Here is a 19,065-nt window from a genome sequence, read left to right on the forward strand (position 1 = left end):
TCTTTTAAAACCCTATTGTCAAATTCTCTTAGTTGCCTCTTTCTGTAATCTTATCACCCCCATCCCCACTTCTTCACATGATAGTATTTAGAGATGAAAGTAAGAGACAATATTCAAATCGATCTTGCGGTTAAGTACTATGTCGTATTACTTCACAGCTAATGTGTAGTACTCTTCCAACAATCGGCTCATCGTAATTAAGGCATCTCTGCGGTTGTCACCTCATGTTATGTAATGGACAACAATAACTACACGTCGTCTCTCCTTGTATTAGATGTGGTTTAAAATTTTTTATCATTGTTTTGTACTTAAGAAATGTAGTTTGTTAGCAGAAACAAGGATTATATATAAGTCTCTGGTTATATCCAAAAATTATAGCACCTCACACCCATAGGATGGCTCACATCAAAAACCAGAAAATAGCAAGTGTTGGTGAGGACATAGAGAAATCCCACCCCTTGTGTGCTGTTGGTAGGAACGTAAAATGGCACAACCGCCATGGAATATGCTATGACAGTTCCTCAAGAAAAATTAAAAATGGAATTACCATATGATTCGGTAATTCTACATTTGGGTATATTATCCAAAAGAATTGAAAGCAGGGATTCAAAATGACGTTTTTCATCCACATTCATAGCAGCATTATTCACAACAGCAAGAAGTGGAACCAACCTAAGTGTCTACGGAAGGATAAATGGATAAACAAAATGTTTATATCCGTATAACGGGATATAATTCAGCCTTAAAAAGAAGGAAATTCTGACCCATGCTACAACATAGATGAACCCTGAGGACATTATGCTAAGTGAAGCCACTCTTGAAAAGACAAATACTGCACGATTCCATTTGTATGAGGTACTTGGAGTAGTCAAATTCATAGAGACATGGGCGCCTGGGTGGTTCAGTCGTTAAGCATTTGCCTTCGGCTCAGGTCATGGTCCCAGGGCCCTGGGATCGAGCCCTGCATCAGGCTCCCTGCTCAGCAGGAGGCCTGCTCGCCCTCTCCCTCTGCCCCTGCTGTGTTCCCTCTCTCACTGTCTCTCTTTCTGTCAAACAAATAAATAAATCTTAAAGCAGACCCCTCCCACTGAGCGCAGAGTTCACCTCGGGCTCCATCTCAGGACCCTGAGATCGTGACTGGAGCCGAATCAAGAGTCGGGTGCTTCACCCACTGAGCCACCCTGGTGCCCCAGAAATGGGGAGTTTTTTAATGGGTACAGTTTCAGTTCTGTAGGTTGAGAGAGCTCTGGAGATTGGTTGCACAACAATATGCTTATACTTAGCACTATGGAACTATAAACTTAGAAATGGCAAAAATGGTCTATTTTTTATTATGTGTATTTTACCACAATTTTTAAAAACCAAAAAGTTATAATAGTTCAAATAAAATAAAACCAATTATACAATTATGGTCTTATACCTATAATAGGAGATGAGTTAGCAGGATAGAAAATTCTCCAGGGCCTCTTTAACCTACTGGTAGATACTCTATAGTACTCTCTTTCTCCACATCAGTCTTGGATCTGAGATCCTAGAAGATGCCACTTGATTCCAATTCCCCAGACTCTAGGATTAAATCAGGGAAAGAAGCAAACATTTTTAGAGATAGGGAGTTTCTGTACATGACAATATGGTTTAGGAATCTCCAGGGTCATCTGCAAACTTTGCCCTCCTTCAAATGATTAACAATGACAAACCCTGTATTATATAAATAAAACCTCAATCCTGTACTGAACAGACGTCTGGGCCAACTTCTTTCCATTCTGGGGAACAGATGTTCCCTGTTTGTCATTGTTTTCCAGTGTTAAACTGATTTTTGATGCCCTCATTTTAAGGATTATTTATTTTCTTATTCTTTTTTGAGAGGTTTTTAGTCAAAGCTTCTTGCAAATTCAAATAAATAAGTTTCCTTTGCTTTGTATTTTTAAAATCTTTTCAAGAACGCTTCTGATCGGTGAGTGACTGAGCAGATAAACTTGCTCCTGGTCATGATCCTGCTGGTTACCCAACTAGGTTACAGTCATCGACTGTTCATGTTCAGGGACAAGAGCTGCAGGAAGCTCTGTGATCTATATTTGCCTTTATTCTAAAGTTTGAAGCCAGAGGCCACAAGTGACTTTCTGCCTCAGAAATAGTTGCAATTGTGAAAGATAGTATTGTATTTCCTTCATGTTTTGGCCCCATTTTGCACTTCTTACAGAGCCTTAGCAGGCTCAACACCCTCAGTCATAAAAGGCTGATGCGCTTTGAAATGGCTCTGCAATTTTTGTCTTTATATACTCTACCTCATTGCATTTTAAGGGCATAGTCTTCCCTTATGGGGGGGGGGAGGCACAAAATGCTCCCAATACTTCTGCAAAAAACGAACCCATACCAAACATTTCAGGTGGCTTTTTAAAGTCTCATTTTGCTCGTTGAGCAGTTCCTTGTAACTATCTTTCCACTGACTTTGTAAACCTTCCCGTGGTCCGGCAGGACTTTTGAACACCAACAGTTAACAGGAAAGCAAAGGCAGGGCTGCTGTGTACAGAATGCAACAGCAAATAAGAGCCTGAACTTGACCTGCCTTTTATTTGGCAATCCATGCAGCGGGTCCTTTCCCTCCTCGGGGCGACACAGAGGGTTTCGGCCAGAAGACCCTATAGTTCTGCTTGGAGGTGTAGGCTATGACTTTGACGGAGCAAAGCCAAAGTGTCGTATTTGACACTGTCCGATCCCCCAGCGCCATGGACAACATTACCCCAATTCCCCTAAGATGGTTCTGCTCTGAGCCGGCTGCCTGTGATGTCCACGGAAAACAGGACAGCTCAAAATTTTTCTGTTAAGTTTTCGGGCTACCAGTCTATTTGGATTGGGGAGGTGGGGAGGTGGGGTGGTGGGAAGCCCTCTGTTTTGACTTTGCCTTTGATTTTATAGACAGATACAAGAAATGGAATTTTTAAAGGAGTGTATGTGTATGTGTGGGAGGCTTCTAGAAATCATGGGCCTTGGCACGCCTCCTCTTGAGTAAAAGATCCCTGCAATGGTTAAAAGCGCTTCCTAACCTGTAGAGGTGTAAAATCGCCTGGCCTGTGTTCCAAAATGAAGACTCGAGGATTTGGAGACTGTGGCCGCATTCAGAGACCAGCACGGGCCGAGGCTCGGTGCAGGCTCGGGTGGCAGGGCTCGACCCCACCCCCCCCCCCACCCGCTCGCGACCACCCCCCCCCGTCCCTCGCCCTCCCCTCCGCTCCCCGCCGCTCCGCTCCCCTCCCTGGCACGGCCCCTCCTCCCAGCTCCCAGGCGCCGCGAGGCGCGCCGACCCTTCCCCGCCCCAGCCGCGGTGGGAGGGCCCAGGCCGGGCGGGGCTGGCGGGCGCCGCGCCCGCGCTCCTGGCTCGGAGGAGACGGCGGGCGGCACTAGGGGGAGCTGCTCGCGCCGCCGCCGCGCTGGTCCCCCACGCCCGCGGCCCCGAGCGCCGCCTCCCCAGCCCGCGCCGCCGCGATGGCGGAGGACAGCGAGTCTGCGGCCAGCCAGCAGAGCCTGGAGCTGGACGACCAGGACACGTGCGGGATAGACGGGGACAATGAGGAGGAGACGGAGCACGCCAAAGGGTAGGCGCGCGGGCGGCACGGGGCGCGGGGACAGCGCGCGGCGCGGGTTGCGCTCGGACGCCGGGGCCGGGGGCGCGGGCGGGGCCGGGGCCGCTCGGAGGGGGCGGGCGGCCCCCAGACCTGCGGAGGTCCGGCTCCCGCGGCTCCTGCGCGGCGCGGCGGAGGCGAGGCCCCGGGTGGGCGGGGAGGCGCGGGGCCCCGCTGCGGGGCCCCGGTGCGGGGCGACGCCGCTGTCACCTGCCGCGCGGCCGGCCGGCCCCTGCTCGTCCCCGCCTCCGCCTCCGCCTGCGCCCGGCCCCGGCCCGAGGGTGCGACGCGCCGTCCTGGCCCGCGTGCGACTCGGCGGGACCGAGGGGAGGCGCAGCCCCCGTCCCTTTGTGGCGGCCGCGTTTGTGGGAAGTCGTCCTCCTCGGCTCCTTGTCATCCTCTCCTTAAGTCCTTCCAGACCCTCCCCCCCCTCCCACCCCTCCCACCCCTCCCCAGCCGCCACCGCCTCCAGAAAAAAAAAAAAAAAAAAAGCTGATGGGGGGAGTGGTTTTAGATTTGCGCGGGGTCGTTTGCGCGCGGGTGGCGGGGAACTGCGGAAAGTTGTGCTTGCCGGCCGCGGCCCCCGGCCCGCCCCGCGCGGAGCGGAGCTGGGGGCGCCGGGGGTCCCGGACCCCGCCGCTCCTGGGGACGCGCGAATTTGCCACTGCCCCGCGTGCCTGCAGGGCTCTCTGAAGCAGGACGGGTCTGCTGATTTGGGCTCAGGCTTTGGAGATCTGAACAGATCTTGCTTGCAAAACGGGTGTTTGATCTCCAAAGCCAGCTGCACCGAGCGTTTTAGCACCTGATCAGGTTTCTTCTTACTCCTTTTCACTGGCTCCCTTTTCTCCCCCGGAGACTTGATTTGCTCTCCCTTTGGAGAAAAGATTGCTTCCGGTTAAGGGTATTGAAGTTCTGTTTTTAGAGTCTGGGAGGGGGCCGGTCATTTAAAATAAGACTGGTGTCCTTAAAGGTGGTGTTTGCACTCCCCTTTTACCCCGTTGGATTCAAACTATTTCGCTGGTCCAGAGCACTTATTGCTGCCCCTTAGATGTGAGATTTTTGCAAACCATGGTGACTGATGAAGAAGTGGGTCAGCTTGAAAACATGATAGGGAGGCCTTCGTCACAGATGGCTTATTTATTCACTTCATGGAGAGGATTCTTTAAATGATTGATGATTTAAAGTGTAAAGCATTTACATTCTATTTAACGTCTGCTTGAAGATTTGTTTAAGAAAGGAACTTTTACTGAGCTTTCATGTGTTATAAAATATTAAAAGAGATCAAGAAAAGGAAAAGCTGACTAAATGTTTCTCCCATTTGCAAGTTGCTTTTTATATTTTTGCAGTGAATAATACTTTGGTGGCAGCTGCAAGTACCGAATGTTACAATTCAAGTCTAGAATATTTTTTTTTAAGAGGAAAGGAAATTCGACAGAAATCTGAGCCTGAGTTCTGTCTATGCAGGGATAGAAATTTGCCTGTCATAGCCAGCTACATATAAATATGCTTTCGAGACAATCACATTTTTGCTAGAATGGGCCCAGGGCCCACATGAAATGTGATGGATTACCCAAATAACTTCCCAGATAACTGTCCATGATCTTTATGGCGAGACCCTGGACTTCTGTCTCCTCCACTGTAATCTCTGTTTATTATTCATTCTTTTGAAGGCTTGGTTCGTACCTCCTTGCTTACACAGTCCAGAACATTCATGCTACAGAGAAGTACTCATTTGTGTTTGCACTGATCTGGGGGCTGGCCCAGGAAGCCTTGCCACACATAGGCTGCTTGAAGTTTCCAGATCAGCACCCAGAGGCATCTCTGTGTCCTCTGCAGAGATTTTCAGTGTTAGACATCCACATATTGTATGTGAGCACGGTTACTCACCATTTAGAGGTGCCCAGTGGACTGAAGTGTTTTAACCAAGAGCAGATAATATAACAACTTCTAGTGGGAAGAGAGTGATAGAATGGATTTCTTTGTAGTCTGTTAGGAGGAGATCAGTAAAACTTCAAGTTGCTGCTTTTTTGGATTTGAATTTAGATGGCATGTGCCAAGTTTGTGGGTAATTGTGTTTTGTTTTGGCTTGTGTACTGATGATGTGGCCCAGTTGAAACCTAGATTTTTTTTCTTGCGTGGCTCCGGTTTGTAGATGTTAAAATGTGAAAGACTCCTCTTTTCTATGCACGGCCTTTTCATTCTCTACTGGTTTAAATTAAGTGACGAATAAAGAGCCTTTGGAGGAGTGAGTAGGTAAACACTTTACCTTTTAATGATGAATTACTGCTTTGAGGCTGCTAGGTATGGGTCAGTGCACAAAGCAATAATTTACTAAGTACCCTTGTGGCCTGAAGGAATTAATTTACCCCACGATTGAGTATGCAGATGACCCTTGAGCAACACTGGCTTGAACTGCATGGGTCCAATTATATGTGATTTTTTCCCCCATAAATAATGCAGCACAGTACTATAAATGTATTTTCCTTATGATTTTCTTAATATTTTCCTTTCTCTATGTTACTTTATCATAAGAATACAGTATATAATATGTATAACATACACAATATTTGTTAATCGACTCTATGTTATTGGTAAGGCTTCTGGTCAACACTATGCTATTAGTAGTTAAGCTTTGGGGAAATCAAAAGTTATACAAAGATTTCTGACTCCGTGGGCTGTCCGAGCCCCTAACACCCACGCTGTTCAAGGGTTAACTGTCATGTATTTACCACTCATTTTAGACATACTAAGTTGCAACTAGAAACTTGGATAAGAGGAAGTTACCAAATTAGATCATTTTGCCACCAATATGTAAAGATTATTGCATAGTATGCTTTTCTTTCATTTTCATAGAATTTTCCTTATGGACTAATTCATTTTTGTGGATAATGCTTCAAGCCCATGAATGAAATATGTTTTATGCTCAGTGAAAAGACTAATAGACAATTACCTAGAAAGGTTGTTTAAACAACTCCCTTAAACACAGGATTTACAATTAGGGCAAGTAACTCGGTCCTTGTAAAGAGTTTGGAGGGAACTTGAAAACTTTCAAGCAAATTCAAAGTTTTAAGGTAATCACGTTTATACTATTAGTTTCTTAGCAAGACTTTCTACGTGGATAAAAATGAACCTCAATCCAGCTTTCTGTGTGAATTATTAGAAATAGTCCAGATTGCTGAAGATTTCTGTTCCGTTGGGGGTGGCTCTGGTACTAAAGAGGTTACCTATAGGGTGACTTCCCCTGGAATTTTCCCAGGTGGGTTTGAGGTTAGGGAAATACACAAGGATCTTTAATACTTACCTCAGTTTGACGGTGGGTTTCTTTCTTCGAAAGGGATTTGGGGAAACAAGGAGGATGGGGCAGATTGTTGAAGGATATGCTAAGCTGACATCTTTTCTCCATTTGTAAAATACATTGGATAGTGGTAATTACCTCGTATTCGGCCTACCACCCACATGAAGCATACTTACCGTCCAGTGTTGGAAGCAGGGTCACACTTTTGGCCCCAAATAAAATTAGTGTTCAGGTTGGCACAAAACCAAATCTCTTTCCTGGCTTTACCAACACTGACTTTCAGAATGCAAAAAAAAGAAAGAAAGAAAGAAAGAAAGAAAAAAATATCCTAGGCAGATTGTTGTTTTTCATCTCTTTCCTACTAAGAGCTTTTTCCTCAGTATTCACTGTGGTGGAATATAGAAGGCAGCTACCAAGAATATTTACATAGGGGGTAAAATAAGCATATATGAATATGCTGTTGTTGGCAGATAAATGACCAAATTATTCCCTGGGGTAGATATGAAATAGTTTTAGTGTTTAAGGGTTATTGTGAGACATTAAAAAAACATTTTTTTTCTTAGAAAAATTAAAGATCTGGTATTTGGTAAGGATTAAAATTTTGGAATTCTTTTAACAAAGAACATAACCTCTCTTCTCCCACACCCAGTATGGGGGCGCGGATTGAAGTTACTCTCCATATAGTGTCTTGTTCTTTCTGGCTTTATCTGTGTATTGTTGAGACCGACTGTGGGAATTTTTCCAGAGGATCATTCAGAGCTGCCCTTTCTGAAATTTGATGTTTATCAACTGTGTAAATCTAAATGGAAAGGTGTGTTAACAGCTTATGCCCAAGGAACTCCCTCAATTCAAGAAATACAGTTTGAAATCATCAAATGTCTGCTCAGACTTGCATCTGAAATGTGGTATCACCCTTGGGCCGGGCCCCAAAACAGACTTTTTCCAGAAACTTAGCTAAACTCTGGAAAATTTCTAGGTGTGGGACACACTCTATGTTGTGTTGAAATTGTTTATTAACACAAGTGCCCACAGTAAATATATATGAGTTAAAGTCAGTTGCTCAGTTAACTCAGGGATTAGAACCAAATTCTGTACCGAGTAAGTTCAAGAAAAAGGTTGGTCAATTGGTTTTTTTTGTTACTGTATTTGAAAATATGTTTCTGACTTTTATGCGTTTTAAGAGTAAAATATGCTTTATTAAAAATTCAAACAATAAAGTGTGTAAGGAGTGGAAGGCCCCTGGTCCTATTATTTGCTAGAGAAACCACTACTGACAGTTTAATCAACTAATATTTTAATATATATTAAAAACTGCATATTTAATATTAATAAGATCAAACTTTACATGGACTTATTTGTTATCTTGTATTTTTCACTATTAGTTTTGTCTGCTAGAACTTTCTGCCGTGATGGAAATGTCCAATACAGAGGTCACTAGCTACATGAAAGGTGGTTAGTGTCACTAAGGAACTGAATTTTAAGTCTTATTTCATTTTAATTAATTTAAATGTAACAAGCCCTTTCTGGGTAGTGTGCATCAGATTGGACAGCTCAGATCATATCCTGCTTTTGACTTTTAGAAGTTTTTGTGGTCCTCCAAATACTTCTTTGTTCTTCTCTTGTCTTCGCAAAATATTTTTCATTTCTTCCCTCTAGCGGTTTAGAAGTTCTATACCCTATTTCCACCCCCCACCCCCCCGGGAATCATCTTTAAATTTCGAACAAGCATGTTTTTATCTGTACTTCTATCAATGTTAAAAATTAACCATTATTCAAAATATTCTACCATTGAACAAAACAAAACATGTAGGATATTTTAACTTCTTCCTTTACGTGTCCTGGGTTTTGTTGGAATAGTCTGGAATTTTAATTCCATGTGGCTTCTTTTATTTTTGCCCTTGTATCCCATTAAAACTTTCTTCTTAACTGTTACATTATATTCACAGCCATATTGTCAAAAACTTCTTAGACTCCCCTGTTTTTGTTGCTTATCACTGTTCCTTGTAAACCATGCCTTCTTTTTTGAGTACTTTCTTGCTTAAATTTTTTTTAAGATTTTATTTATTTATTTGACAGAGGGAGACACAGCGAGAGAGAGAACACAAGCAGGGGGAGTGGGAGAGGGAGAAGCAGGCTTTCCGCGGAGCAGGGAGCCCGATGCGGGGCTCGATCCCAGGACCCCGGGATCATGACCTGAGCCGAAGGCAGACGCTTAACGACTGAGCCACCCAGGTGCCCCTTGATTAATTTTTTTTTTGTTAGCATATGCAGGTGATCTGTTTTCTGAATTCTTGTATGTCTGAAGATGCCTTTCTTTTGTCCTCATGCATAAACCATAGTCTGGGCATGCGGGTAATTCTATAATAATCATTTTTCTCCAAACTCCGCAAACGATTTGTTATCATCTAGCATTTAGTGGCACAGATGCTCTGCCAGTCTGCTTCTTTGTTATATAGGAAACCTCACTCTTTTCTGTGTTTTGACTTGTTTTTAGTCTAGAAGTTTCTCTCTGTCTCTCTATAACCCGAGGGCTTCTGCATCCTTTTACATTCTACAATCACACTTTTCTTTACTATCTAACCAGAGTGGCTCAAGCTGAGACAGAGGGATGGAGATTTTTTGGGGACTGAGGCTTTCACGGTCCCCCCGCTGCCCGTGTTCCCTCCATCTTCCCCATCACTAGCTCCGAACGCTTTCAACTCCTTTATCCTTTCTCCTCAGACCTTAGACACTGAGTCGGTTAGTTGTCTGTCATCCCCTGGCCCCCGAGAGTCACTAATGTCCGGCTCCCGTGCACACCACTGACAGAGGGTTTTGTGGATGGTGAGGGGAGAGGCTTGGTTATTGCAACTTCCAACTCAACGTCAGACATCACTGCTCACCGAAGGGATTTAGTTCGTGTCCGTGCCCCTTCATAGGCCACGGCTTCCCGCATGTTCTTGGGAGTCCACTCTCCCTCCCAGGGTGTTCCTTAATCTACCCACCCCCGCCCCTCCTCCAAATTCAAGGTCGGGCCCCAGTGTCCGGTTTTTCATGAAGACTTCCACCCAAGGTGATCACCCCTGTGAAAGGCCCTATAGCCCTGGCCACCACAGGGGGAGCTGTGGTCCTGTACCCCCAAGACTGGTACCTCACAACATGTCAGCAGGGCACCAACGTGTGTCCCCCGTCTGCTTGCAGGCTCTGACCTTTGCCATATCTGGTGCGTGGAACACGGTAGTGGCTTAACAAAGGTTTGTTGAATGGATGCCAGTGGCTCTGAATCTCCACTGACAAATTAATTTCTGATTTAGAAAGTTTCCCCCTATGTGCATGAGGAATACGTGAAGCATTTTTTTTTTTCCTAATTCTAACTGAAAGGACGTGGGCCGTAGATTCGCACTTGGTTTCTATGCTGTCTAGACCCCAACGTGGTAAAATAGTGGCTAATTTTCTGAACTTCTGGTAGGCTCTTCCTGCTTTGTGTATACATTTTTCCTGTTGAACCTTTGCAGCCACAAAGGAGGAGACGGGGTTTTTTCCAAGTTTAAAGAACCTGTTCAGGCCGCATCTCAGATTCACACTTAGGTCCTGGGCCTCTTGCCACCTGACTGTAAACTCTCACCCCCGCACTAAACTGCATGAACCGTAAATCAATAAAGAGTAATTTGATAGTGTTTCAAGCTCCTCGCCCTTTAATGGCCAACTCGAGCACCTCTAGAGTCAGAATTCACCAGTGTAATGAGTACAGGAAACGTCAATTGATTTGAAAATAAATGAATACATTTCCTTGTTTAAAAAAATAGTGCAACTTGATTAGAGAGAGCACTCTTGAATTTCTCTTCAGGTCTGTTCAAGGACTAATTTTAATGAGAGCATCAGTATTTTGCAGTGACATCTTTTTTCTTCCATGCCTGTTTCATGGTAGTCTCGTCTCCGTTCTAGACCAAGCTCTGGAGCAGCCCCACTGTGGCCTCCTTCCCCTGGTGCCATCCACCTCCCAGCACTGCCTTCGGTCAAGTCTCCACAGCGACTTTCCTATAGGAAGCAAAACGGGCTCGGGAATCGGGTGTCGAGCATTTCGGGAGGGTAGCCCTGCGGGAGGAGTCCACGTGAGCCCGCTGGTTCCCCAGCTCCACCGCCCGGCCTGTTTGGCCCTTGAGCGGGTCGTGCTTTTGTGGGTGTTTTGAGTTCCTGTAACTCGCTCCCAAGCCGCAGGAGAAAATCCAGGGCACAGATCACCCGGTGGGGGGTCCCAAGCGGAGCTGGATTTAAACTTTACAGTTTTCTCCTTTTCTGTTACTGGCTTCAACACACAAACGCACACACACGCGCGCACACACACACAACACGAAATATGGGCTCCTTTATTCCCATGGGCTGAGTTCATTCAGTGTTCAAGTTCATGTAGTACGTTCCCGAGAAAGATGGTGATTCACTTAATATAATTTTCCATAGTCTCTTCATTTGTTTGTTGTTTATTGGGGGGTGGGGTGGGGGATGTAGGGATACTTGTTCTTTACTGTCTTTTGGGTGTTTATTAACATTTTATAGAAACTGAAGAAAGAACCAATGAAAGCAGCGTTCTTTTTTGTTTTTCCAAATGAAGTTTTTTTAAAAAAAAATGCTTTTTTGCAAAAGCACATCATTTTTAATGTAGGATGTCAGAATGTAGCAACAAGCAATGCCTTGGTGTATTTATATATACATTTTCATATATATATGTATTTCATATATATAATTCATATGTACATGTGTACATTTTCCTATGCATGTATATTTACAAAAATGCAAATATACTCTTCCCATTGTCCTGGAAATTCCTGTCGTTTGATGTGCCGTGCACATCCCGGGCCGCTCCGAGTCCATCCTACGGCTCTGTGGAGCCTCCTCGTCTACTCAGTCTGCTGTTGGGCTCTCGTGCCGAGGCTGCAGGTGGGCCCCTTCTTCCAAAGCAATGCCTCTTTTCTGGCCACCTGGGGTGTTTCCCTCCCCTCCCAGCGGCCGGGATGTGCACATGGTACGAAGTTGCCTTGGACCAGCTGAACCCGGCAGACGTCCTGGGGATGGCAGCGAACAAAGTAGAGGAAGCCTGGCCCGTCTTCTAGAACTTACCTATGGGGCAAGCCGAGATTCATGAGAGTGAAGGGAGCTCTTGTGTCAGACGCTCTGTTACTTGGGACGTTACCCCCCAGCAGCCTGACCTATATGCTAACTAATATAACATCTGTATATTAGCTTTGGCTTTTTTATCCGCCTTAGTTTTTTAGATTAAAAAATATTTTGAATAGGGGCGCCTGGGTGGCTCAGTCGTTAAGCGTCTGCCTTCGGCTCAGGTCATGATCCCAGGGTCCTGGGATCGAGCCCCGCATTGGGCTCCCTGCTCGGCGGGAAGCCTGCTTCTCCCTCTCCCCCTGCTTGTGTTCCCTCTCTCGCTGTGTCTCTCTCTGTCAAAAGATAAATAAAATCTTTAAAAAATAAAAAATATTTTGAATACGTAGAATGAGCATATGGTTACAAAATTCACAAGGCACCAGGGGGTATCCAGGGAGAAGTGACTCTTATTCTCCCAGCACAGAGTATCCCTCTTCAGGAGCAGCCGCTGTTGACGGGTCGTGGCCCGTCCTTCCCGTGGTGAAGGACATGGTGTGCGTGCGTTTGCGCGCACGCTTGTGTGTCCTTGCGCTGGTACTGAAATCAGTATGTATATCAGACCACATAGAGCAACCTCATTTTTTTTTTAAGATTTTTTATTTGAGAGAGAGAGAGAGTGAAAGAGCATGAAAGGCAGGCAGAGGGAGAAGCAGGTTCCCTGTGGAGCAGGGAGCCCGATGCGGGACTCGATTCCAGGACCCTGGATCATGACCTGAGCCGAAGGCAGACGCTTCACCGACTGAGCCACCCCGGCGTCCCAGACCAACTTCATTTTTTAAAAGGCTGTGCGTCGTTCTGCATGGAGCCCTGGGTGTTATACACAAACAATGAATCATGGAGCCCTACATCAAAAACTAATGATGTCATGTATGGTGATTGACATAACATAATAAAAAAAAATAAAAGACTGTGCGTTATGTCACTGACTGGGGGTACCAGTATTTCTTTCACTTGTCCCCTGTGAATAGATCCTCAGGTGGTGTCCTGTCTTTGTGCTAGTAAACAGCGCTGAAATTAGTATCCTTGGATGTATGTCACTTCTCCAAAATATTTCTTAACAAATATTTTAGAATCTTTTTCTGCTAAAGTTTTAGGGACGCCGTGCGGTGTATTGAAATTAGTATTAAACCAGGGATCGAGAAACTTCTGTCACTAACCCTCAGTTTAATTTCTCTGAGCTCTGGGGTGTCTCTGTGCTTTTTAAAAAATTTCCTGGGCGCCTGGGTGGCTCAGTCATTAAGCGTCTGCCTTCGGCTCAGGTCATGATCCCAGGTTCCTGGGATCGAGTCCCACATCGGGCTCCCTGCTCCGCTGGAAGCCTGCTTCTCCCTCTCCCACTCCCCCTGCTTGTGTTCCTGCTCTCGCTATCTCTCTCTGTCAAATAAATAAAATCTTAAAAAAAAAATAAAAAAATTTAAAAAAAAAAATAAAAAATTTCCTTATTTCTTTCCTCTACCATCCCAAAGTGGACTGTGTTTAGCTGCCTTCTGGGCTGGGGAGGTCGTATCCTTCTGTGTTTGAGAGCTTCCAAGTTCACTTTTGGGATTCCAGGTGATGACTGATAACCTGTGGCTACGGCGGCCCCGTCACTCCTCCTATACTGGCGTCATTCCTCCCACACCATACAGATGTTGCCCCTCACCTCTTCACGGGATTTTTCTCAGGGGGAAAAGCATACTATTTTGCCACACTCTGTAACCACAAGGATTTCCTGTACGTATGGAATGTTCCTGTAATGAGATCGGTCCGTGATCAGCATTGGGATATAGAAAAGAGGAAGTAGAAAACGAAACTTTGATATGTAAGCGCATTTAGAAATAGGAATATCATTCGAAAAGCATGTCGATGCTTTGCGGATGCATTAATATTAAATATAATAATGCTAATCCATTATTGAAATGAATCTCAGCCAGGGAAAATACTTATTTTTGATTTGTTAACTATTTGCCTCTGAAAGGTCAGAAATGAGAAAAATCGTGTAAGTAGGAGCTAGTGTATATCAGTTCTGTCAGAAAAACATCATGGGAATGGGTGAGAGAAGACTATAGGAAATAGGTGATTTTTCACTAATTTGGACTATCTTGAAAGGTATACTCTGCCAGCTCCCTTAAGCCTTTAAAAAATGTTTTTCCCACTTGTTGTGTTCATCGTTTCATCCTTAGGAACACTTTTGCCTAAGAAGCAAAGAAGTAAGCCTCTAAGAAATTTGTTTGTTATACAGTTGAACAGTTTGCACTTAGTCTTTTAATTGTATATAATGAACTTAAAGATGCATTAAAAATTTTCATTTACATTTTAAATATTTTCTCCTTTATTCTGATCTTGGACTATCTGCCAAGACAAGTCTTAACTTCACAAACTAATTCACACTAGGCTAGTTTCTATCCAATGCATATTGATAAAATCTTATTATAATTAACATCAACTCTTATTAGAAGTGGGTTTAATGGCAAGTAGGCACCAAAATTGTTTGATAATACTGAAGTGATTGTGGAAAGAGAAGACTAAAGAGGTAAGACACGTTTTCCCACATTGACTTTACGGTAAGAGTTGAAACAACTGAAAACTTACAAGCAACCAAGTATCCAAAAAAGGGGGATTGGTTAGCAAACTGTTGATCAGAAGCTAGCAAAGGGAGTCATCCAGGTTCTTCTGCTCAGCTAGGCCTGGGTTGAATCTAGGGCTTGTGGAAGCCACTGCCCAGAGCTAGCCACCCTCTGCTTCTGACACCTGTGTAAATATTGAAATTGTTGGCTGGTCCCACCATGACCTCTACCGAACATTATGGTCTTAGTCGCTGTAGCCACCAGCCTCCTTGGCTGGCCTTTATAATAATCTCTGACCTTCACTGGCGATAAACTTGGGGGCATCTTTGGGCTTCAAGCCTTTCAAAGGCTTGTCCATGACTTAACTGCTTTGGTCAGAAAACATGTGGCTTTGGAGAACCCCTGACCTAGATTTCCTGCGTCAGCCCCATGAGGAGAGGGATGTGCTGGGGAAGGGATGAAGCCACCGAACCGAAGAGGTGGCAGAAATCTTACTTTAGGTCAGGCCATCACAAAGCCAGATGGTGACACCTGGGAAGGGTGGCTTCCTGCTCTGGACTGTGGGTTCCCCCTGGGGAGAAAAAGGGCGAAGAAGTCATTACTGGAATTGTACCGATGAGCCACTGGCAACAGGCTGCCTTGCGAACCTGAACTGTAGGTCAAGTCCATTATTGAACTGGGTGGCCACGTGATCAGCTTATGAGCGATGGGTGCCCGGATCCAGCACAAGGAGAGTGTGTGGCCCACGCCCCGGGAGCACTTGCCTCTGCCGTGGCCGACTTCCTACAGCTGCCTGTCCGCAGGGCACTGTGAAGCACCTTTGCATCACCTTTACTGTTGTTCATAAACTGTATCAAAACCTGGGCGCAGACTTTGTCCCTTGTAGTGCCTTTCCATCTCGTAAAGGGATGTGGCGTCCCAGCCGTAACACACGCAGCGCTAAACATCTGTTATGACTCAAATAGGCTGCTAAAAAGTGCCCAGAGATCACGAATGGGCAGTTGACCAGAGAAGAGCTAAATGTTGCCAACATCTGTCTCAAAAGACGCCCAGCCCGTGGCGAGGCGCAGACGGGAGGCAGGCTGGTGTAGCAACTGCTCGTGCTCTGGAGCCAGTCCGGCCGCACTCGGCTCCTGGCTCGGCCACTCCTTGCCCCGTGACTCTCAGCAGGGGACGGAACTGCTCTGTATTTCCGTTTCCTCGTCCGTAAATCGACAAGAACAGTCACGATAGCACCTGCCTTACAAGCTGTGACTGCGTACAAGGCTGACGTCTGTGAGGGGCTTAGCGCAGCGCCTGGCGGGGTCAGGCCACTGCCTCATGGGCCGTGATGGCAGCTCCTGCCAGATTGTTATTCATGTAAGGGTTCCTTTCCCTCACATTCTTCTGATGTCATCAGACTTACAGATGTTGGACAAACCAGCCGACAAAGGGTAGACTCTGAGGTGGTTTTCTTTTCATATCCCTTACTGCCAGTGAGGCGGCACATCTTGCTTGTCACGACTCTTTTGGCTGTTAGAGATTCCGCTTCAAGCCGCGCTCATTCGCGGCCCATTCTTCTGTCAGTCTTTTGTCTTTTTCTCATTGATTTTTTTTTTATTGATTTCACATTCACCCAGCAAATATTTATTGAGGACCTTTGGTATGGCAGACACTGTTTGAAATGCTAAGAACACAGAGGAAAATGCTGTTGCATGGACCTGAGGCCCTGGCTAGAGGAAGAGAAATGAATATATAACTTAGCTACCAGTGGGTCACGAGAAAAGGTAATGCAGGGCAGTCATATTAATAGCTAACATGGGTTGAATGATTTCTGTGTGCCAGCTATGTCCCAAGTTCTTACACGTAGTAACTGGTTTTGTCCTCGCAGTTTTTCTAATAGTGTCTATTGGAAACTCTGTCCTTTCACAGCTGTGGACACTGACGCACAGACAGGTGAAGGTAATACATTCCAGGTCACACAGCTAGGAAGTAGTGGAGCCAGAATTCAAAACCAGACCCTGGCTAATGCCTGCATTCCTGGCCAGGATGGTAGGTTATCTCTCTATGCTGTGCTGGAGACACAATGTAAAGGGGAAAAGAGCTTTTTGTGTATTCTGGCTATTAATAGTATTTTATCATTTTATCAGGTGTTTTATGAATATCTTGCCTCATTCTGTGGCTTAAAATTTTTATAATCGGTTTGCCACAAAATATTTAACTTTGAGGTAGTCAGGTTATTGCCTTTTATTTGTGGTTTGTGCTTTTGAGATCACCCCTATTTATTCCTTTTTTTTCTTTTCATTGAAGAACGGTTCACATGCAACATAATGATTCAGTATTTAAATATATTACAAGATGGTCACTGCAGGACGCCTGGGTGGCTCAGTCGGTTAAGCGTCTGCCTTCAGCTCAGGTCCTGATCCCAGGGTCCTGGGATCGAGCCCCGCATCGGGCTCCCTGCTTAGGAGGGTGCCTATTTCTCTGTCCCCCTGCCGTTCCCCCTGCTTGTGCTCGTGCTCTCTTGCTTGCTCTCTCTCTCTCTCACAAATAAATAAATAAAACCTTTTAAAAACAACAACAACCAAACAAAAAACCCAAAATGGTCACTGCGATAAATCTAGTTACCATCTATCGCTGTACAGAATTGTTATGACATTATTGACTGTGTTCCCTGTGCCAGACATTATATCCCCGTGCCTTATTTATAACTGGAAGATTGTCCATCCCCCCCCCCCACCCACCTCCTCTCTGGTAACCCTCAGTTTATTCTCTATATCTATAAGTCTGTTTCAGTTTTGTTTTATTTGTTTGTTTTGTTTTGTTTTTTTTTAGGTTCCACATATAAAGCTTACAGTATTTGTCTTTCTCTGTCTGATTAATTTCACTTAACATACACCCTCCAGGGCTATCCAGGTTGTCACAAATGGCAAGATTTCATTCTTTTTTATGGCTGAGTAATATTCCATTGAGAAAGCTTAAGATACCCAAGAATAAATTTAACCAAGAAGGTGAAAGATCTGTACTCTGAAAACTGTAAGACATTAATGAAAAAGATGGGAGAGGACACAAATAAATAAAAAGATATACCGAGCTCATGGATTGGAAGACTTAATATTGTTAAAATGTCCATAACTGCCCAAAGCAATCTAAACACAATCCCTATCAAAATACCAATGGCATTTTTACCCTCCAGGGGCATTTTTCACAGAACTAGAACAAATAATCCTAAAGTTTGTATGGACCACAAAAGACCCCAGATATTCAAAGCAATCTTGAGCAAAAACAAAGTTGGAGATTTCACACCCCTGGAAGAATGTGTATTCTGCTGTTTTTGGATGGAATGTTCTGTATATATCCATTAAGTCCATCTGGTCTAACGTGTGGTTTAAGGCCACTGTGCTTATTAGTTTTCTGTCTGGATGATCTAAGTAGAATGTTAAAGTTCCCTACTATTACTGTATTACTGGCAGTTTCTCCCTTTGTGTCTGTTAATACTTCCTTTGTGTATTCAGGTGCTCCGATATTGGGTGCATAGGTATTTACAAGTGTTACATCTTTTTGTTGGCTTGATCCTTTGATCATCATGTAATGCCCTTCTTTGTCTGGTGTTACAGACTTTGATTTAAAGTATATTTTGTCTGATACCAGTGTTGCTAGCTTTATTTTCATTTCTGTTTGCATGGACTATCTTTTCCCATCCCTTCACTTTCAGTCTGTGTGTGCCTTTAGGTCTGAAGTGAGTCTCTCATAGGCAGCATACAGGTGAGTCTATTTTTTTTATCCATTCAGTCACCCTGTGTCTTTTTTCCTGGGGCGTTTAGTCCATTTACATCTCAAGTAATTATCAATAGGTACGAATTTATTGCTGTTTGGTTTACTGTTTTTTTGTTGTTTTTGTAGTTCTTGTTTGTTTCTTCTCTTGCTCTCTTCTTTGTGATTTTTCTTTAGTGTTGTGGTTGGATTCCTTTCTCTTTATTTTTTGCACTTTTATTAGATAGGTTTTTGGTTTGTGGTTACTGTGAGGTTCATATATAACTGCCTATGTACATAGCAGTCTGTCTTAAGTTGGTGTTTAAGTTTAGATGCATTCTACCTTTTAACTCCCACGCCACCCACATTTTATGTTTTTGATGCCATATTTTGCGTCTTTTAATTTTGTGAATTTCTTAACTAATCATTGTAGATATGTTTAATTTTACTGCTTTTGTCTTTTAATCTTCAGACTAGCTTTGTAAGTGATTGATCCACTACCTTTTGGGTTCTATATACCACTATATGGATGTCTTTACTAGTGAGATTTTTTTTTTTTGATATATTTTTTCTATTTCTAGTTTTGGCTTTTTCTTTTTTACTTTAAGAAGTCCCTTTAATATTTCTTATAAAGCTGTTTAGTGGTGATGAACTCCTTTAGCTTTTCCTTCCCTGGGAAACCCTTTATCTTCCCTTTAATTCTGAATGATAATCTTGCTGGGTAGAGTATTCTTGGTTG

General features: G+C 44.3%; 1 protein-coding gene across 3 annotated transcripts in view; it reads left to right on the plus strand.

Moving 5' to 3' along the window:
* Positions 1-3,384: 3,384 nt before the first annotated feature.
* Positions 3,385-19,065, plus strand: part of NMT2 (N-myristoyltransferase 2) — a 62,112-nt gene continuing 46,431 nt past the window's right edge. The window contains exon 1 of one of the 3 annotated variants that reach the window (XM_027593451.2): positions 3,385-3,593. In XM_027593451.2, the coding sequence (XP_027449252.1) occupies positions 3,484-3,593 (110 nt within the window). In that variant the 5' untranslated portion in view covers positions 3,385-3,483. The remainder of the gene's footprint in view (positions 3,594-19,065) is intronic. The other 2 variants (XM_027593449.2, XM_027593452.1) reach the window with 2 other exon arrangements.

Source organism: Zalophus californianus, chromosome 9, assembly GCF_009762305.2.
Source record: "Zalophus californianus isolate mZalCal1 chromosome 9, mZalCal1.pri.v2, whole genome shotgun sequence".
Lineage (NCBI taxonomy): Eukaryota > Metazoa > Chordata > Mammalia > Carnivora > Otariidae > Zalophus > Zalophus californianus.